At 37.8% G+C, this 22,846-nt stretch overlaps 1 protein-coding gene across 1 annotated transcript in view; it reads left to right on the forward strand.

Moving 5' to 3' along the window:
* The window catches only part of LOC132398925 (phosphoprotein associated with glycosphingolipid-enriched microdomains 1), an 87,515-nt gene extending 76,753 nt beyond the window's left edge, over positions 1-10,762 (forward strand). Inside the window, exon 8 of the mRNA XM_059978761.1 lies at positions 9,910-10,762. Coding sequence (XP_059834744.1) covers positions 9,910-10,359 — 450 coding nt within the window. The 3' untranslated portion in view covers positions 10,360-10,762. The remainder of the gene's footprint in view (positions 1-9,909) is intronic.
* Positions 10,763-22,846: the final 12,084 nt, after the last annotated feature.

Consider the following 22,846-nt stretch of genomic DNA (forward strand, 5'->3'; position numbering starts at 1 on the left):
TAGAGTAATGTTACAATCTTTAAGGAATTGCTTGAAGCTTTGAAATAGAATACATTAGGGGAAAAAACATTTGCGCTCTCATCATAATTGTCATATGACTGAAGCCTGATTTCTTTTCTCTTGTACACTGAGCCAGAGTATTGTTGAAGTTGAAAGTAACATAGAATGCAAAATTGTCACATGGATGTTTGAGAAGTGTTTATATTATTGCATTTTGAACAGAATGTGTTTTCACTCAAGTGACACAAGTCGAGAGAAATTATTGATAATGTAATTTATCAAAGATGGCAAGCTGAATTCTAAACAATAGAAAATCTGCAGATACTGGAAATCCAAGTGACACACACAAAATGCTGGAGGAAGTCAGCAGACCAGGCAGCATCTATGGAGAAAAAAGTACAGCAAAGGCCCAAAACATCAACTGTACATTTTTCAACAGATGCTGCCTGGCTGCTGAGTTCCTCCAGCATTTTGTGTGTGTTGCTAAGCCAAATCCTATTTCTATTGCTTCTGTGGATATGCTAGAGTATCTTAACTCTTTAATTAAGCTATGTCCACTTGAGGTCATAGTATGAGGACTTAAGTATGAGGAATTTAGTTTGAGTGTTCAACTGTAAAGTAAAATTGCTGTCTGTGTGTAGTATACTTTAATTCTTGTGAAAATATCTTGTTTTCAAAGTATCGTGCTTCAGTAGGATTTCTTTATGTTGCAAAAGAATTTTGACACTTTTCAGTATATGTAATCTTTAGCTTTTTAGCAATTGATATACTTGGAATTATTTGGAAATCACAGCACACACACCGTTGCTGTTTCTGTGTGAGCAGGATCTCAAATCTCATCTGCCTGCCCTGTCTCTATATTCTTATTTCACTTTCGTCAAGTCATTTGAAGCTCCTAAATGGTGAAGATAGACTCCAGCAGGCAGCGGCATGAAGAAGCCCTCAGTTCGATGGGGAAATGATTTCACATATCTCCCGAGGGCTGCAAATGTTGTCACTGAGTATATATTCAAGGCTGAGACTGATAGTTTTTTAGGACTAAGTGGAATAAATGGGGAAAATAGATGAGGTTCGAGGGGTAGGATGTTATTCCTGACCTGGGATCTACAGATACTCCATTCAAATTATCCATCTAGAATCTGCTTTTCAGAAAATGCATTATTTTTTGAAGTAGAAGCAGGAATAGGTCCAATGACTGTTAGGCCAGCTGCACCATTCATAGTTGGTTCAGTCTTGACCTCAGCGTCACTTTCTTGTTCTTTTCTTGTAGTTCAAATGTGCCCATGTTTACCTTGCAAGTATTCAGTAACAACTTTGCAGCTCCCTGATGTTAAAAACTCTAAAGATTCACAACACTGTGTGGAGAAATTCCTCATCTCTTTTTAATATTTAGGTCCTCTTATTCTAACAATATACCGTCCTTGCTTGAGATAACACTCACAGAAGAAACATCCCCTTGGAATCTTATAACTTTTTTTTAATCATCTTTCTTACAGTAACTCCTTCACTGCAAGGATCAAATTAGCCAAGCTTCTCTGCAGTGCCTCCAACGGGAGTGCATTATTCCTTAAATATGGAGACCAAACCTGTGAAGTTGCATCTGAACTTCACTACCCCATGCCCTTTGTAATAAAGGGCAACATTCCATTGGCCTTTCAAATTATTTGCACCACATACATGCTAAAGCTGTATTTGATGTGTGGCCACATCATGTGAAGATTCCATTCCTAAGAATGGTCTGTAAGCCCATTTCTCCATAAGTCAGAAATGTGTGTTTTTTTATATTGTATCACCCTACATCCATCTGTTATTATTCCGTCATTTCATTGAATAATCACCCTACTGCTATCTATAAAGAAATATATACTCTATTCAGTCATTAATGAAGGCAAGGTAATATGATACTATTGTGACTATTGTAAGTGCTTCAGGAATGTGTGGGAAAATATGCCAGCAGAAGAAGTGGAGGTGGGTTTGCTTGCAGCAGTTAAAGAGAGATTTGGATAGGTACATGGATGGGATGGGTATGGAGGGCTATGGTCCAGATAGAACTAGGCAGAATAGCAGTTCAGCATGGACTAGATAGGCTAAAGGACAGGAGAGCACTATTAATATGCATAAGCTCTGATTTCTGTAAGTCAGGTCATTTATAACCAAGGAATCCCCATACCAAGAACTAATTAGCATTCAAGTACAGCAATATCATAATAATAACAGTAATTAGATTTTTCATCTTTCTTTCTCAAGTGGCTGCCTTCATTTTCCAGAATTATATTCCATCTGACTTCTCACACACATAACCATTCAATTTGTTTTGCAGGCTCTTTGTGAAGACAACTTTATAATTTAGCTCCTTGTATCCAGGAGGTAGAAGCTAGCATTTGAACTGAGTTTGTTAAACTTGAATACTTAGGGCTGTCTGTACTCAGATGTTTGTTGTTCGTTTTTGTTTTAAATGTTCACTTACTAACGTATCACTGAAGTCATAAACTGATTTTTAAAAGAATTTTTATTTGTAATGATGCAATGTTTCCTTTTCAGTAGTTGACTCTGTGTTGTCTGATGATTAGCAATTGTGTAAGAGGATTGGGTAGGTAAGGAAAACACAGAAACATAGAAATCTACAGCACATTACAGGCCTTTCAGCAACAATGTTGTGCCCAGCAGGTAACCTACTCTAGAAATTGCCTATAATTTCCCTACTGCATAGCCCTCTTTTTCTAAGGTTCATGTACCTAAGATTCTCTTAAAAGACACTATTGCATCCACCTCTACCACCATCACACCCACCACTCTCTGTGTGAAAAACTTACCTCTGACATCCCCCTTGTACCTATTTCCAAGCACCTTAAAACTATTCCTGCTCGTGGTAGCTACTTCAGTCCTGGAAAAAAGCCTCTGGCTCTCCACACAATCAATGCCTCTCATCATCTTATACACCTCTATCAGGTCACCTCTCCTCCTCCGTCATGCCAAGGAGTAAAGGCCAAGTTCACTCAACCTATAAGGCATACTCTCCAATCCAGGCAACATCCTTGTAAATCTCCTCTGCACTCTTTCTATGGTATCCACATCCTTCCCGTAGTGAAAGCAGTATTCCATGTAGGGTCTAACTAAGGTCTTATATAACTGTAACATTACTCAATCCCACAGTTGATGAAGGCCAGCACACTGTAAGCCTTCTTAACAACACTGTCAATCTGCACAGTAGCTTTGAGTGTCCTCCACACTATCAAGAGTCTTACTATTAATATTATATTCTGTCTTCAAATTTTACCTACCAAAAAGAATCTGTTCACACTTACTTGGGTTGAACTCCACCTGCCACTTCACAGCCCAGTTCTTGATCCAATCGATGTTGCTCTGTAACATATGACAACCCTCCAGACTATCCACAACACCCCCAACTTTTGTGTCAACAGCAAACTTGCTAACCCACCCTTCTACTTCCTCGTCCAGATAATTTACAAAGAGGTCCCAGAACAGTATCCTGCAGAACACCACTGGTCACCGACCTCCATGCAGAATACGAACTATCTACAACCACCCTTTGCCTTCTGTGGGCAAGCCAATTCTGAATCCACAAAGCTAGGTCTCCTTGGATCCCATGCCTCCTTACTTTCTGAATGAGCCTTGTATGGGGAACCTTATCAAATGCCTTAATGAAATCCATATACACTACATCCACTACTCTACCTTCATCAATGTGTTTTGTTACATCCTCAAAGAATTCAATCAGGTTTGTAAGGCATGACCTACCCTTGACAAAGCCATACTGACTATTCCTAATCAGATCATGTCTCTCCAAATGCTCATAAATCCTGCCGTTCAGGATCTTCTCCAACAACTTGCCCACCACTGAAGCAAAGCTCACTGGTCTATAATTTCCTGGTTCTCTACTCCCTTTCTTGAACAGTGCAAAACTGTTTGCAACCTTGCAATCCTCTGGTACTTCTACCATCCCTATTGATGATGCAAAGATCATCGCCAGAGGCTCAGCAATCTCCTCCCTCACTTCCTTCAGTAGTCTAGGGTATATCTCGTCCGGTCCCAGTGACTTATCTAACTTATTACCTTTCAAAAGCTCCAGCACAACCTCTTTCTTAAACTCTTACACTCAAGCATTCCACTGTAAGCCATCCCCACAATTGCCAAGTTCCTGTTCACTGGTGAATACTGAAGCAAAGTACTCATTAAGTACCTCCGCTACCTCTTCCGGCTCCACTAGGGAAGGGTAGGCTGTCCGCCTGGGAGGAGCCAGGACATTCTGCCATATATAAGTGGAGAAAATTTCAAAACTCTGAGGTGCAAAGGGACTTGGGAGTCCTCGTGAAGGATTCCGTAAAGGTTAATTTGCAGGTTAAGTCAGTGGTGAGGAAGGCAAGTGCAATGTTAGCATTCATTTAGAGAGGACTGGAATATAAAAGCAAAGATGTAATGTTCTGCTTTTTTAAGACACCGGTGACTCCTCAGTTGGAGTATTGAATCCTTTATCTAAGAAAGGATGTGTTAATATTTGTGAGGGTTCAAGAAGATTATTCCAGGATTGAAAGGCTTAACGTATGAGGTTCTGGGTTTGTACTCACTGGAATTCAGAAGAATGAAGGGGGATCTCATTGAAACCCATCAGAAGTTGAAAGGCCTCAATACAGTGGATATGAAGAAGGTGTTCCTTATGGTGGGGGGAGTCTAAGACCAGAGAACACAGCCTCAGAACACAGATACAACCATTTAGAACAGAGATGAGGAAAATTCTTTAGCCAGAGAGTAGTGAATCTGTGGAATTCATTGCCAGATGCAGCTGTGGAACCAAGTCTTTGGGTATATTTATGGCAGAGGTTGATATATTCTTGATTAGTCAGGGCATGAAAGGATACTGGGAGAAGGTGGGAGATTGGGGCTGAGAGGATCAGCCATGATGAAATGGTGGAGTAGACTTGATGGGCCAAATGGCCTAATTCTGCTCCTATATCTTATGGTCTTAAGGTCTTGTAAAGAAACGTCAAAAATCGTTGTCTCCAACTAAAATATACTCTTCATAAATTATGATAAAATTAGTTTAACACAACCAAATAACCAATTACAGTCAGCCCTCCTTATCTACGGGTTCCGCATGTGCGGATTCAACCAACCACGGAGCAGGAAAACCCAGAAGTTCTCTCTCCAGCACTCGTTATTTGAGCATGTACAGACTTCTTTTTCTTGTCATTATTCCCTGAACAATAGAGTATAACAACTATTTACATAGCATTTACATTGTATTAGGTATTGTAAGTAATCTAGAGATGATTTAAGGTATACAGGAGGATGTGCATAGGTTACCGCAGATCAGGAATCGAAAGAAAAAAGGAAGTTCCCTAAGTCAGAACTGGTACATCCGGTATTATTTAATGTCAGTTAGTCGAACTTTTGTCTTAGTAGATAATATATATTTTACCTTTCTATGCATATAAAACACTTAAGAAACATATGTATTTCAATAATTAAACTACTGTGTTGCTTATAATAATTGTAGCTTTCATCGGGGCAGGGTCTTTCACATGCTCCATTATTCTCACTTTATCCTTTAAAATTGTTCTGATCCTTGACCGACTGTAGCATAATGCTTTTCCAATGACCGATGACATTTCACCTCTTTCCGATCACTTTATTATTTCCTCTTTATTTTCAATGCCGATCGCTTTCCGTCAACAGAACAGAAACAGCAGCAGCTGCAGGTGACGGGTCCTGAGCTCTGCTGGGTCCTAAAGTCCACCACACTGAAACCGGATAAGGAGGGCCAACTGTACTAGAAAGGCAAACAATGACTTAACAGTGATATAATTATCTAAATATTGTAGAATGCTGCAGTACAAAAGTGCCTTAATAGGTCTGCATCTTTTTTTAAGCCCCTATACAATCTTTAAGCCAAATGGTGCTGTAGTGGACTTAGAGGCAAATGGTCTCAAGTTCAAATCTGGCCAGCTGCTTACATGTGTTCCATCTGTGCTGGATTGAGCATCAAGCTAACAAATCAGCTTTGTAAAAAGCAGACAAATGTTAAAGAAACAGCAAAAAATGCCCTCCAATGCATCACAAGGCATAAAAAGGAACGGCATACCATCTTTGGTATTACTTTTTTTCAAATAATTTCCTTATTATTTTTAAAAAGAACATAGAGACTATACACCAACAGCGAATGGTAGAGAATTCCACCTTATAACAGCCATCTGTTTTCAAAATTTTTTGAAGCACCTAGTTGATTACTTGTGTGAAGTCTTAAATCCATGCCTTTACATGGTCTAACAGTAGGAATTTGTAGACTAACAAACATACAGAGTAACAACAATGCTTCTCCACCAGTTAAGTTTTAATAAACGTTTATCACTGATATTGATGACAAGAATTATATCATTAATGAAGTCATGCATTCTATATCTAACATACATTAATTCATTACTTCTGAGATCTTAAACTAAAGCTCTTGCGAAGCCAACATTCCAAACCCATGGTTTGAATAAACAAGGACACCCAAGTCCTCTGAAGATGTTTTTGTGTATAGCAACACCTGAATCACAACTGGCAATTAGGACAGCACAGAAACGGTATACACACAAAATGCTGGAAGAAATCAGCAGTCCAGGCAGCATCTATGCAGAAGGGTTAATAGTCGACTTTTCAGGCCAAGAACTAGGAAAAGAGATGAGTAGTCAGAGTAAGAAGGTGCGGGAGGAGAGGAGGTACAAGGTAGTAGGTGATAGGTGAAACCGGGAAAGCTAGAGATATATATAGAGGAATATCAGTGAAACCCAATGTAGACTGGGAGACCACTTTCCCGACCATCAATGCTCCATCTGCCAGAAAAAGCGGGATGTCCTGGTGGCCACCAATTTCAATTCTGCTTCCCATTCCCATTCTGATGTGTCAGTCCATGGCATCCTCTACTGCCTCGATGAGGCCCCCTCGGGTTGGAGGAGCAACACCTTATATTTCATCTGGATAGCCTCAAGCCTCATGGCATGAACATCAATTTCTCGAACTTCTGATATTGCCCCTTCATTTCTCCTTCACCATTCCCCATTCCCATTTCACTCTCTCAGATTTTCTCCTTACCTGCCCATCACCTCCCTCTGACGCTCCTCCCCCTGCCCTTTATCTCTTTTACCAATCAACTTCCCAGCTCTTTACTTCACTCTTCCTGCTCCCCTTCTCTCGGTTTCACCTATCAACTACTACCTTGTGCTTCTTCCTCTCCTCCACCCACCTTCTTACTTCAGCTTCTAATCTCTTTATTTCCATTCCTTGTGATGGGTCTCAGCCTGAAACACCAACTATTCACTCTTTTCTATAGATGCTGAATGGCCTGCTGAGCTCCTCCAGCATTTTGTGTGTATTACTTTGAATTCCAGGCTTGTTTTCACTCTATGAACCTTTGGAATTCTCTATCCCATGTATCTCTGGATGCTCAATCATTGAATGTATTAATCATTGTCAATTAAAGTTTCGTACACAAAAGGAACCAAGCTATTTGATGATTGTGCTGGACAATGAAATTCATTGAGATGTTCACTAATGATCTGATGGAATAGCAGAGTGTGCTTGATGGGCAAAATGGCCTTCCACTGCTTTACTTTCCATTGTACCTTCAGGGCAAAGTAATTTACTCTCTTTGTAGGATTGACGACTAGCTAGTTGACTACAAATATTAAAAATGCAGATCTCACCTTTATTTTGTGCCCATAACCTAGACTCCTCAATTAAATTCTGAAATAATTTCAATGAAGACTATCTTCTAAGCGGAGATCAAATTCAGAAAACAGATGTAGAAAGGAATTTGGAAGTTCTCGCATAACATTCCACAAAGGTTAACTTGCAGGTGTTGAGTCAGTGGTAAGGAAAGCAAGTGCTACATTAGCATTCATTTCGAGAGGACTATGATACAAAAGTAAAGATATAATGATGAAGCTTTTTAAGGTATTGGTCAAAGCACATTTAAAGTACTGGTACTATGAGCAGATTTGGGCCTCTCATTTAATGGTCTAGACAGATCAGGTCAATGTGAAGCTTCCAAGTTAGCCTCAAACCTGGAATAGTGAGGGAACAATAGGTTAAAAGTGAAAGGGGGAGCATAGTTTTTACTAGTCTTTTCTGAGCCAATAGAAAAAATATGGAGTTAATTTAGAAAAAATGTGGTTACTTTACAAACCTAATTTGTTGGTTTGGCACTTTTTCTTGACATATTAGTTTGTTGTGTATTTCCTGCATAGAATTGCTTTTTCTTAATGCAGCAAAATAAATTATTCAAGTAATCAGTTATTGATCCAATTATTTGATTTGAATCTTATCAGCATTTTGTATTTATAGTAATAAATAATCTTAAATTCAACTAATTCATGCATAACAAGTTAAATTTTAACTCATTTGGAAATGCTCTAATGATAGAAATTAAACATACAAACTCTTAATATGGAAATTACTTGATTTGCTTTTGGAAGCTTATCTTTGTTATAAAATATATGTTTTTAAAAACTGGAGCCAAAACCAGTTTCCCACAGGAACGCTAAAGATGGTTTACTAGCAATGTTATACTGGGGAAATAAAATGCTGTGTGTTAACACATACTCTGATATTGTTCCAGTTTGGTACACCAAGGAGTCTCAATAGCCTCCATTTAATTCATAAAAGGGCAGATTACATGTAACCTTATTTTAGTGTTGTCAGATCAGGGGTAAAGTTGTGCAAACAAGGCTGTTTTTCATAGGTAAATGATACCTTTGGAACACTGTACTTAAAGAGAAAGGCAATTGGACAGTCCAATTATGTACTATAATTGAAGGCAGAACAGCAAGGGAGAATAATGTATCATTTTCCATTTTAGAAAACAACTTTTCAGAAAATACATGTCATTAATAATTGTTGGGTCAACTCTTATAGGCTAGATTTGGTGGTTCCTGTTGTGTGATCTTTGAGTCACAGGTTCCAACAATAAAGCCAAACATGGTTGGAATTCCCCTGTGTAAAGTTGGGGAGATGTGTTCTCAATCCCCTGCTATTGGCCAGTGATCAGGAATCTTTTTATTTTTGCCTTATTTCTCAGGTAATTTCCAAGTGAACTAGAACAAGCAGTCAGTTGCATGAGCACATTAGAGATTTAGCATATGAAATATCTAAGATTTATGATCATAAGTGATACCAATGATCTGCTTTGTAATGAATGAGGCTATTGGATTAAAAAAAATGAATTTATACATCATTGACAATCCACAAATCCCAAATGAGTTATCAATTATAAGCTGAGTACATTAAGTTTACCAGAGACTAACCATTGTTTTTAACTGTCGTTCACATGTCTGTGAGCCAAATCTACCAAAAGGCTATTGCCTAATCAATCATCCTTTACACAAGGGAACTGTATAAATATTGGAATAAAAACACTTTTTAACATTTTGGGAGACCTAAATAAAATACAGTCGTTATTCCAGACATTACATTTTTAGGTATTACATCGATTCAGTTTATGCTGTATTTCTAAATATCTTCATTTAGAATGATGACAGAGCTCCAGGTAGTCATTGTTTGTGTTTGATAGAAGGAAGAATAAGTACTCTGAAATTGAGGTACTTAAACATCACAGATCAGGAATTGTTTTTTTCTCTGCTATTGTAATCTGCTTTAATTCAGCATTGTTTATTGTCTACATGAAAATTCGTGGTAATGGAACTTGATATCAATGTTTTAATTAATTATGGGTTAAAGAACTTCGAAGAATTTATACCTATAATGAACTTTATATCAATGCAAGTATCAGAAAAGGACATCAGCCAACACTTCTGCTATAAGATATCCAGTAATATAAACTTCATACTTCACCAGTTATAAGTTCTTGATCACATTCCACAAAATCTGATAAATATACATATTTTCTTACAGATTGCTGGAATGTACTCTAAGGTGGCAAAGAAAGGTTTCAGAAAGAAAATGCCTTTACCAGTAAATATGGGACTTCAAAGAGAAGACAATGCAAAATTCTACTCCTGGTCGACAGGGAATATAAATGAAGAAGAATCTGATTACGAATCAATCAAGAGTCCACGCTGGCATACAGGCAGTCAGCTCCTGGGAGGGAAACCTGGTTATGTTCCAGTTAATGAAAGGACCTGGCAAATGAAATTCCCACATGAAGATGAAAATGAAGAAGAAGCAGAGCCAGGTTACGAAGCAATCAATATAAAATGGAAGAGAAATAAATCACTAAATATTGCTCATGAGAGGCAGGCAGAAAATTATTATGAAAGTATCAATGAACTACAACAGAGTCGTACTTCTACACATGGTATGACATCTGATGATGCCGAGGACGCCTTTATAACAGGACTCTAGGGTTTTTGTGAGGATAGTGCAGTCATTACATCTAAACCAAATAATACTTTATCGACAAATCTTTTTCAAAAGAAGGCCCATAAAATAGTACAACATAATTTGATCTTTTTAAATAAGTTAAGACTTTTGCCTTATGAGATATCCTTTAATTTTTAAATTCATTTGCTGGGATACACAATAGATTTTGAGATTACTGCTGTCATACTGATGAGCACTTAAAGGAATAAACAGGCTAATGTCAAGTAAAACTTAAGCCTACTTTGAAGTCGTGGTAAGAGCTAAAAGCAGGATGTTTATTAAGCATTTCCTGCAAGTATCAGCAGTTATCATTTCCAGACCAGCATCTTTATTGTTAGTAGCCTTCAGAGGTGTAATTAATCTTCATTATAAACGAGTCATGGTCAGTGATTTACTATCATCTTGTTGATTCAATTTCTGAGTTGTTTCTACATTGAAATTTTGCTGAAATTTATGCTAGTTTTTATGTCCGTCTTGCGAACAGAAATTTGTGGCAAAATTTCTTTTAGAATTCAAATACCTACACCAGAACATGAAAACCACCATAAAATGACCACAGGGGCAATATCATCTTTAGCAGATTAAGTACCTCCTTCCATAGAATTTTAGTTTTAGCATGGTGTTTGTCTCCCCAAGCTTTTATTCAAATCAAATAGAAAAGCACTGATAAAGACCAACATCTTAATTAAACTTAAGACACTGTGGCTACACTTAAATGTTTCAACATGAGTTCATGCAACACATTTGATCCAAAATACAGCAAGAGAAGGTATTAGTATTTGTTGGATACTTCTTAGAAATCATGTAAAGAATCAAGAAAATTTATAACATCTTTTAAGCATAAACCCTATGGAAATTTATTATAACCATATATAACCATATAACAATCACAGCACGGAAACAGGCCATCTTGGCCCTCCTAGTCCGTGCCGAACCCTTAATCTCACCTAGTCCCACCTACCCGCACTCAGCCCATAACCCTCCACTCCTTTCCTGTCCATATACCTATCCAATTTTACCTTAAATGACACAACTGAACTGGCCTCTACTACTTCTACAGGAAGCTCATTCCACACAGCTATCACTCTTTGAGTAAAGAAATACCCCCTCGTGTTTCCCTTAAACTTCTGCCCCCTAACTCTCAAATCATGTCCTCTAGTTTGAATCTCCGCTACTCTCAATGGAAACAGCCTGTTCACGTCAACTCTATCTATCCCTCTCAAAATTTTAAATACCTCGATCAAATCCCCCCTCAACCTTCTACGCTCCAATGAATAGAGACCTAACTTGTTCAACCTTTCTCTGTAACTTAATTGCTGAAACCCAGGTAACATCCTAGTAAATCGTCTCTGCACTCTCTCTAATTTATTGATATCTTTCCTATAATTCGGTGACCAGAACTGCACACAATATTCCAAATCTGGCCTTACCAATGCCTTGTACAACTTTAGCATTACATCCCAACTTCTGTACTCAATGCTTTGATTTATAAAGGCCAGCATTCCAAAAGCCCTCTTCACCACCCTATCTACATGAGACTCCACTTTCAGGGAACTATGCACAGTTATTCCTAGATCTCTCTGTTCCTCTGCATTCCTCAATGCCCTACCATTTACTCTGTATGTTCTATTTGGATTATTCCTGCCAAAATGTAGAACCTCACACTTCTCAGCATTAAACTCCATCTGCCAACGTTCAGCCCATTCTTCTAACCGGCATAAATCTCCCTGCAAGCTTTGAAAATCCACCTCATTATCCACAACACCTCCTACCTTAGTATCATCGGCATACTTACTAATCCAATTTACCACCCCATCATCCAGATCATTTATGTATATTACAAACAACATTGGGCCCAAAACAGATCCCTGAGACACCCCGCTAGTCACCGGCCTCCATCCCGATAAACAATTATCCACCACTACTCCCTGGCATCTCCCATCTAGCCACTGTTGAATCCATTTTATTACTCCAGCATTAATACCTAACGACTGAACCTTCTTAACTAACCTTCCATGTGGAACTTTGTCAAAGGCTTTGCTGAAGTCCATATAGACTACATCCACTGCCTTACCCTCGTCAACATTCCTCGTAACTTCTTCAAAAAATTCAATAAGGTTTGTCAAACATGACCTTCCACGCACAAATCCATGCTGGCTACTTCTAATCAGATCCCGTCTATCCAGATAATTATAAATACTATCTCTAAGAATACTTTCCATTAATTTACCCACCACTGATGTCAAACTGACAGGTCTATAATTGCTAGGCTTCCTTCTAGAACCCTTTTTAAACAATGGAACCACATGAGCAATACGCCAATCCTCCGGCACAATCCCCGTTTCTAATGACATATTAAAGATCTCCGTCAGAGCTCCTGCTATTTCTACACAAACTTCCCTGAAGGTCCTGGGGAATATCCTGTCAGGACCCGGAGATTTATCCACTTTTAAATTTCTTAAAAGCGCCAGTACCTCCACCTCTTTAATTGTCATAGGTTCCATAACTTCCTTACTTGTTTCCCACACCTTAGACAATTCAATATCCTTCTCCTTAGTGAATACCGAAGAGAAGAAATCATTCAAAATCTCTCCCATCTCCTTCGGTTCCACACATAGCTGACCACTGTGATTCTCTAAGGGGCCAATTTTATCCCTCACTATCCTCTTGCTTTTAATATAACTGTAGAAACCTTTCGGATTTACTTTCACCTTATTTGCCAAACCAACCTCGTATCTTCTTTTAGCTTTTCTAATCTCTTTCTTAAGATTCCTTTTACATTCTTTATATTCCTCGAGCAATTCCTTTACTCCATGCTGCCTATATCTATTGTAGACATCCCTCTTTTTCTGAACCAAATTTCTAATATCTAATATATTATAGGATTATATATTATAGGATTTCCTCAAGAATTAAAATATATTGGTACGTTAGGGTGAAACATTTCATGTAATTACTGATTGGTCAATACCATTTTTCTACACCAGGACAGTTTCATAGTGGTTAATTAATATAAGATTTTTCTCTCTGAAAATAATTAATTTAAACTTCATTTGAAAACAATGTAAAAGCATTGAGTCTGGTAGATTCTTTATAGATGTTTCTCCATTTTGTGCTCCCAGTGAGAAGGCATGCACACAGGTAGTGTGTTCAAAGGTAGAGTGACAACATTGTGTATTAGGTATTGTACATAGCATTTAAATAAATAACCAAGAGTGGCAGTTTGCATCGATTTAATCAGGACCATCAGGAGAGTATTATTCAGAATCAGAATTAAATTTATTATCACTGATTTAGATGAAGTGAAATTAGTTACTTTGTGTCAGCAGCACAGTGCAAAGGCAAATGGATGATTTTCTTTAAATATTGTGTTTCTGTAGAGATAGAGTGTGCAACTGTGTGAGTGAATGTGTGAGCAATTTCTAGACTTCTGCATCTGCACATTGCAATGCAGTTTTACATAATGCATTGGAAATTCGACCTCTCACTGCATTACTGACCTCTCACTGCATTACTGAGTCTGGAGTATTCCCCAAATGCTGAGCTGAGGACCCTGATGCACTTTGCATCAGCTGTAGATGGCACATCCAGCACAGATCCACTCATTTGACTGGGGTCACCAACCTTCACCACAGTTTCTTTTATTTTAATTAATGTTAGCTTTTAACTTACATAAGTGCAGTTTTAAGTGAATGTACCACTTTTAATAATTATTTAAATGTCTTTCACTTGTTTATAAATGCTTCTGATGGTGGAAACATTTAAATACCTGACAATTTGAGCTGCCAGGAGGCCAAAAGGACATTCAAGCAACATAGACGCCTTCTCTCTCCTTTGGTTTAGACCTCAAAGGCTGCTCAACTTTATGGAGCAGCTGTGGTGGCCATGCCAAGGTGATATTAGGAGACGTGCAGCTGCAAAGGCGAAGAGTGAGCATGGTTCAAGTGTTCAGAGAGTGAAAATTAGGCCTGGACTAGGCTCAGTGCAAGGTGGCTCACAAAATTTTACTTTCAGCTCTGCGATTTGAAAATTACTTGTTCTGTTTAAAAGTGCTTTGAAAATGGTTTATTTGGTATTGCCTTTCTTTAACAATAATGAATTTCCCCATGATTATCAATGAAAGGACATCCTTTGCAGTTTCTGCTTCATTGATTTTATCACATTTTAACTTTTGTAATGTTTGTACAGAGTAGTAGAGGAAAAATAAAGGCAATGATGAACAAAATAAATATACAGGACCAACATTTAGGCTTTCTAGTTTGAAAACAGTTTGTAAACACACAAGGTATTCACTGAAAATTTGCTGAAGATTAAACTGGCATGTTTTATTAACTTAAATGGTCCAACAAAGTAATTTATTCACATTTTATATTATAAAAGTGATATTTTGAATTGCTTTAGTCTATTAAAATGATAAATCTAACATGTCACATAACAATTTATTATAGCTCAAAATTGTCATATATTAGGGCGCCATGGAAGCATAGCAGTTAGCACAGTGCCGTAGCATTCCGAAGTTCAAAGTTCAGTTCCAACACCATCTGTAAGGAGTCTGCACATCCCCATGGAATGACTGGGTATTTCCCAAATGCTCCAGTTTCTTCCCACAGTCCAAAGGCGGTTAATTGGTCAATGTAAGTTGTTCTGTGATTAGGTTAATTGGGTGTGTTGGGGGTCATGTAGGCGGCGCAGCTTGAAGTGCTGGAAGGGCCTTCTCTGCATTCTACCGCTAAATAAATGAATAGTAAAAATGTGATAATCCTGCGACATCTGGACTTTGGTGGTGTCAACTGGCAAGTTTTTCACACTATTAAATACTAGTCTTTTTAATTCATGATTACACTTTAAATACTCCTTTTTTTAATGTTTTATTTTTCCCATGAGCCAGTTGGTTTTACAGGAAACAAAATGTGGTAAGCTAAAGGAAACATAGGAACAGAGGCACAGTGAGCTTAAAAAGAATGCAGGCAACAGCATGCTGGCAAGTTTAAAAGGAACTTGAGAAATAGAAGCAGGTGAGACGGGAGCTGAATAATAGGAAGGTAGATTACCAGCCTTTTACTGTACCTAAAATTGTAGCATAAAGAGTGAGAAGAAAGAACTTAAATATCTGTTGAATCATTTTAGACAACTAATTTTTATTCGAACTCTTTTCCTGAATAAGAAGATCAAATAATAACTGGATCTAAGTTCTGTCACTTGCTGCCTTTGAAATGAGTAAAGGAATCATTGTGCGAAATATCTGATTTCACATCAATTTTCTATAATATTCCTTCAGTGCCATTTTAAATTATTTATTACTTAGCTCAGTTAAGAGACTCAGATCAGGAATATTATCTTTACCTCAGCTTGGGCTGTAGGTGACTTGTTCTGTTTGGAAGTGTAACAGCAAATTTTTTTAAAAACCGTTTCTTTAATTTGGAGAGTTTTCTACAAAAATTTGCTCATGTTTAATCAGCTGAAATATCTTTTTCATGAGGAATTTATGTAAACGTGTAAAGAAATGGTCCAATTTCCAGCCCACAAATTTAAAAACTGCATACATGATCCACAAAAATACCTAATAACATTTTTATATATCATATTAACTGCTATTGCTATTTTAAATGCTACTTTTATGATTCTGTTGGAGGTATATTCTTCAAAAAATTATGTTCAATTGTTTACATGGTATAATTCAGTTAAAGGAATTTGTATCAAGGTAGAATTTTCAAAATCTTTTAAAATTACATACTGCTAATCAAACTTTAAAATGAGAAAATAAAATAAATTATAACTGAATGAAACGTAGAGAAAACTGACCAAAAATCTATGCTAGGCATTTGCGTAGATAGTTTGCATGTTTCATGTAGAAGAAATGCTGCGGTGATACATTGGAGTGAAGAACTTAAATAGCAAAGCAGCAGCTGTTTGTTGCTTTAAAAAATAAAAACATTTTCAATAATTTTTTTACCTTTTATATTGACAGGTAGGTTTGCCTCTTAAATATATCAATGTCTACCTTTATAATTGTGTACAGCAATTGTAGTTGGAGATTCTGTTTATTTGTGTTCAATAATATGGTTTCAGAATACAAGTGAAAAAAAAGTCTACCTCATTTTGGCAATTTCTGCAATGTATAAGAACCTATGCAGTAATAGAAGGGATATATTGTGTTTTATGCATATTGGTACAGTGTTACTAGAAAGTTTGTGAACCCTGTAGAATTATCTCTATTTCTGCATAAATATGACCTATAATGTGATCAGGTCTTCACGCAAGTCCTAAAACTAGATGAAGAGAACCCAATTAAATAAATAACATAAAAATATACATGTTCATTTATTTATTGAGGAAAATTATCCAATATTACATGTATTTGTTGGAGAAAGTATGTGACCCTTTGTTTTCAGAAATGGTGTGACCCCATTGTACAGCAATAACTTCAATCAAACATTTCCGGTAACTGGTGATCAGTCCTGCACATAGGCTTTGGAGGAATTTTAGGTCATTCCTCTTTACAAAGCTGCGTCAACTCTGAGATGTTTTGGTGGGCTTCCTAGAATAAACTGCTTGCTTCAGGTCCTTCCACAACATTTCTATTGATTAAGGTCGGCATTAGATTTGGCCATCCCAAAACACGAATTTTCTTCTTTTCAAACCATTCTGTTGTTGATTTACTCTCATCTTTTGAATTATTGTCTTATTGCATTATCCATCTTCTATTAAGCTTCAGGTGACGGACTGCTACCCTGAGATTCTCCTGTAAAATGTCTTAACACAATTTTGAATTCATTGTTCCCTCAGTGATTGCAAGCTGTCCAGGCCCTGAGGCAGCAAGGCAGCCCCAAACCAGGATGCACCTTCCACCATGCTTCGCAGTTGGGATGGGGTTTTGGTGTTGGTGTGCAGAGCCATTCCCCCCCCCCCAAACATATTAAAGTACATTTCTGACAAAATGTTCAACTTTTGTCTCATCTGTCCATAGAACATCTTCCCAGAAGCATTGTAGAACATCCAGGTGGTATTTTGCAAACTTGAAAGGTGCAGCAATGGTTTTTTTGGAGAGCAGTTGGTTTCCTCCATGGTGTCCTTCCATGAATACCGTCTTTGTTCCGTGCTTATAGTGGACACGTGGACAGAGACTTTAGCAAGTTCTAGAGATTTCTGCAGTTCGTTTGCTGCTACTCTTGGGTTCTTTTTCACCTCCTTCAGCATTGCACATTGTGCTCTTAGTGTGATCTTTACAGGGTGGCCACTCCTAGGGAGAGTAGCAAAGGTACCAAGTTTCCTCCATTTGTAGACACTTTCTCCTACTGTGCACTGATGAACACTCTGGTCTTTAGAAATACTTTTGTAGCCTTTTCTAGCTTCATGCATCTCTACAATTCTACTGCTAAGGTCTTCTGAAAGTCATTTTGATCAAGGCACAGTGCACATAAACAGATCTTTCTTGAGAAGAGCAGGCTCTGTCAGTAGCCTGACTTTGTGTGTTTTTAATAGGGCAGAGTACCTCTGCAACCCACACCTCCAATCTCAGCTCATTGATTGGAACACCTGACTCCAACTAGCTTTTGTAGAAGGCATTACCCTAGAGGTTTTTCCAACAAATGCATGTAATTATAGATAATTTTTCTCAATAAATAAATGAGCAAGTATAATGATTTTGCGTTATTTATTTAATTGGGTTTTCTTTATTTAGTTTTAGGACCTGCCTGAAGATCTGATCAGCGTTTAGGTCATATTTATGCAGAAATAGAGAAAATTCTACAGGGTTCACAAACTTTTTAGCACCACCATAAGAATTAATATACAAAGAACGCTGGTGGAAATCAATGGGTCAGGCAGAGTCTATGAAGGGAGGTGGACAGTCAATGATTCAGGTCGAGACTTTTCATCTGGTCCATTTCCCTCCATGCATACTACCTGACCCTTTGAGTTCCTCCAGGGCTTTTTGTGTGTTGCTCCAGATTTCTATATCTGCAGTCATTTGTGACACATTGGAATACAATTGCATATATAGAGTAAAATCAAAACTCTGTCAGTGGCCGATCAACCTTAGTCTTAGCTCAGTAGAAGCACACTTCTGTCATCGTCGGAAGGTAATGGGTATAAAACCTGCTGCAGACATTTGAAAGCAATCAGGTGAAGGAGTCTGCATCGTGGGAGGCAAACACTTTTGGAAAGGTCTTCAAACCCAGACTCCATAGAAAAGATTCACGGCACCTGGAGAGCAAAGGAAACTTCTCAGCTTCTGGCTTCTATTCACACCTCAGCCAACGTCACCCGAAAGATCATTTAACTTGTTTCTGTTGGGATCTTATTATGCATACTTAACTGTTTTGACTCTTTATTTTGCAATAGTGATTACATTTCAGAAGTATGTTATTGGTGGTAAATTGTTAAGATGCCCATGGGTTAGAAAGGCACCATTCAAATGTAATTTTCTGTAATGAAATAAATACTAGTGTACAGAACTGCAACTGCTGGATTTCATTAATGTAATAATGTAATTCATTAAATCTTTTAAGATAGTTATATACAAGTTCTTTTGCAATACTTGAAAAACAATTAGTAATAATTATAATAATATGAAGCATTGATGTACAAAAATCACCCTTTCTATTAACAGCCAAAAGAGTACAAATCAAACTGATTTAATTTCCAGGGTGACTCTCTAAGCCCTCTATGGTGTTGTCTAGCTTTAAATCCACTCTGAATTTACTGAATCGGACAGAAATAGGAGAACAAATCAGAGACAACAAAGCAAATTATACTTTGACTCACCTTCTATACATGGATGATTTGAAATTATATGCTTCATCATCAGTAAATCTAAAGCAATTAATTCAAATAGTGGAACTATTTTCTAAATATATTAACATGAACTTTGGACTAGATAAGTACAGAACATTAAACATAAAGAATGATGCAACAGAGCTAGCAGAAAATAAAGCAAAGCAGCAGGATACAATGCAACTGATGGATGACTATGAAACATATAATTACCTGGGATATCAACAAGCAAAGAAAATAGATCATAGTATGATAAAGGGAAAACTTTTGACAGAAATTATGTGGCTTAAGAAAATCTGCCAAACAGAGCTCAACAATAAAAATAACACAAAGGCAAAAAAACACTTTGGTTCTACCCAAATTTTGCCATAATATCTTGGTCCAAAGCCAGTTTGGAAAACTTACAAAATAAATAAGCATTGAAATAACAGATTTTGGAAAGCCATGTACACTCAAACTCACTTGGATTAAAACTATCTAGGACAGAAGGAGAAAGGGGAATAACAGACAAAAAATAATTACACAACAGTTAAATAAAACATAAGAATATATTTTCATCAACAAAAACAGGATTCAGCACTTTATGTGAGCATATGTAATTCTGATACAAAATACACACCACTAAACGTAAATGAAATTACAACCCAGAAAGATGAAGAAATTATCACTATTGAAGGAAAAGTTAACCAATGGAGGAGCATGACCCTCCATGGAAGACATCCCCATGATCTGAGCAGACTAGATGTTGACAAGGAAGTATCGTATGCCTCGCTCAGAACTGGAGACCTCTCCCCTGAAACAGAAGGGTTCCTTGTGGCAATGCAGGAGCAGGTTGTTAACACAAAAAAATATCAAAAATACATCATAAAAGACCATCAAATTCAAGACATTAACAGCAGAAAATACCAAGAGAAACCAGAAACAATTCAATATATTACATGATCCTATCTCCCATCTGATTTCTCACACAGGCACAATCAAGTGGCAACCATCGTTCACCAAAATCTTGCTTTAAAATACAAACTCATAAAAGGCACCTTACCTTACACTAAATACAAGCCTGATCCAGTTTTAGAGTCAGATTCCAAGAACTTGTATTATGCTGGATGCATTACTACAGATAGGACAATCTATAATAACAATTCAGATATAATATTACAGAATAAACAAGCAAGAACAACTACTTAATAGGTACAGCCATTCCAAACACATACAACATAGAGAAATCAGTAAGTAAAAAACACCAAAAATATGCTGAATTAAAAGAGGTGATTGAAAGACTATGGAACATGAATGGAGTAGACATTGTCCCAGTAGTAATACCTGAGACTAGTATCATCCCAAAGTTACTGCACAATAGCATTAAGCAATTAGTCTACACAGTAATATTTATGTAAATCTCTAGAAAGCCACAATACTAAACACCACTAGATAGTCCAAAAGTTCCTAGCACTCGTGAAATGGTGCTTGGTGACAGTCATACCTCAGGTTTTCCCATCCTGAGCTGAGAAAAAAGAGAAGTAATAATAATGATAATAAAAACCCTGTGAGAGATTTTCTGCCCCCATTTAGCGTGTCCCCAGGTGGCGGTTTGTGGAATGCTCTGCAGATATGCAGGGCAGGAGGGAAATTAAATGCCACCCATAGACCAAAACAGAAACAAATCTAGGCACATCTGTACCCAGAATGGGCAGTGCTTTGGTCAATGTCTGTTCTCCATGTTAGGGGGCAGCTGAAAACCTGGCTGTAGGTATAAAAAAGCAATACCCTTGTGCTTTAGAAATGGAGAGATGTCTACGAAATAGAGTAATACAGCCACTGCCAGGGAATGGCCAGGGCATACCCGGAGCTAGCGCTGGGCATGTCAGTAAGTGAACCATTGGCAGTGTACTGCTGAATATACAGGCAGGCACTGGGAAACCTGAGAAAGATACAGCCGGCATTTCACCAACAGCACAGGTTGCCGCTGCTTCAGGGGAACAGTCCATTTACAGCTGAGACCATGCAAGCAGTAAAGCAAAGGAAAACACGCATTAAATGGTCATTTGAAGCAAACACATTCATAATGTATGTAATGGAACTTAAGAGTGACATGACAGCATACAGGGACAAACTTCAACAACAGTTTATTGCTCAATATCCCTTCATGCAAGTAACTGCACAATGAATAGCAATAGTAAAAATAACTTAATTCCTATGGACATGTTAAACATGAAGTAGCAAAAGAGCTAGACTTAAACCAACCAAAAGATCATGACAAATCTATTCCCTACGTTCCAAGGAATTAACTCCTAACCCATTCAACCTTTTCTTATAACACAGATCCTCAAGACCCAGCAACATCCTTGTAAATTTTCTCTGCAATCGTTTAATCTTATTTACATCTTTCCTGTAAGCTGGAGACCAAAACTGCATACAATAATCCAAATTAGGCCTCAACAATTTCTTATAAAATTTCAAATTAACATTCCAACTCATTCAGTCAATACACTGACTTATGAAGGCCAAGGTACCAAAATCTCTCTTTAAGACCCTATTTAGCTGTGACACCACTTTCAAGGAATTTTGAACCATATCCTTCTGTTCTATTACATTCTTCAGTGGCCTACAGCTCACCATATAAGACTTACCCTGGCTTGTCCTATTGAAGTGCAACTCCTCACACGTGTCTGCATTATACTTCAGCCGCCATTTTTCAGTCCATATTTCCAGCTAGTCCAGTTCCTCCTACAAGCCATGATAGTCTTCTTTGCTGTCCACCACACCCCCAATCTTGGTGCCATCCACAAATTTGCTGATCTAATTTACCATATTATCAACCAAATCATTAATATAGATGACAAACAATGACAGGCCCAGTACTAATCCCTGTGTCTAAGTCACAGGCCTCCAGTCAAAGAAGCAACCAGCTACTACCACTCTCTGGCTTTTCCCATTAAACTAATGTTGAATCCAATTCACGACCTCATCTTGAATGCTAAGTGATTGAACCTTCTTGACCAACCTCCCATGTGGGACCTTGTCAAAGGACTTGCTAAAGTCTATGTATACCATATCCACTGCATTGCCTTCATCAACTTTCCTGGTAACTTCCTCGAAAGCTCCAAGAGGAGCTTGGACACAACCTACCACACACAAAGCCATGTTGACTATCCCTACACAGTCATTGTCCATCTAAATCCTTACATATCTGGTCCCTTAAAATATCTTCCAATAACTTTGCAACTATGATATCAGGGCACTGGCCTAAAATCCCCTGGCTTTCTCTGAGAGCATTTCTTCAACATTGGAAAAACATTAGCTATCCTCCAGTCCTTTGCCATCTCACCTGTCTGTGGCTAAGGATGTTTAAAATATCTCTGCTTGTACCCCTGAAATTTCTTCACTCGCTTCCCACAGGATCTCAGAAAACACCCTATCAGGCCCTGGGAATTTATGCACCTTTATTCTTTGTCACAGGCAATTGGGAAGGCCAAGTCATTATGTATACTTAAGGCAGAAGTTGATAGATTCTTGATTCATCAGGACATGAAGGGTCACAGGGAGAAGGCAGGAAATTGGGTCTGAGAGGAAAATTGGACCAGCCATGATGAAATGGTGGAGCAGACTTGATGGGCCAAATGGCCTAATTCTGCTCCTATATCTTATGGTCTTATGCTCTAATTTGCCTCAAAACAGCAAGCACCTCCTCCTC

Source organism: Hypanus sabinus, chromosome 9, assembly GCF_030144855.1.
Source record: "Hypanus sabinus isolate sHypSab1 chromosome 9, sHypSab1.hap1, whole genome shotgun sequence".
Classification (NCBI taxonomy): Eukaryota; Metazoa; Chordata; class Chondrichthyes; order Myliobatiformes; family Dasyatidae; genus Hypanus; species Hypanus sabinus.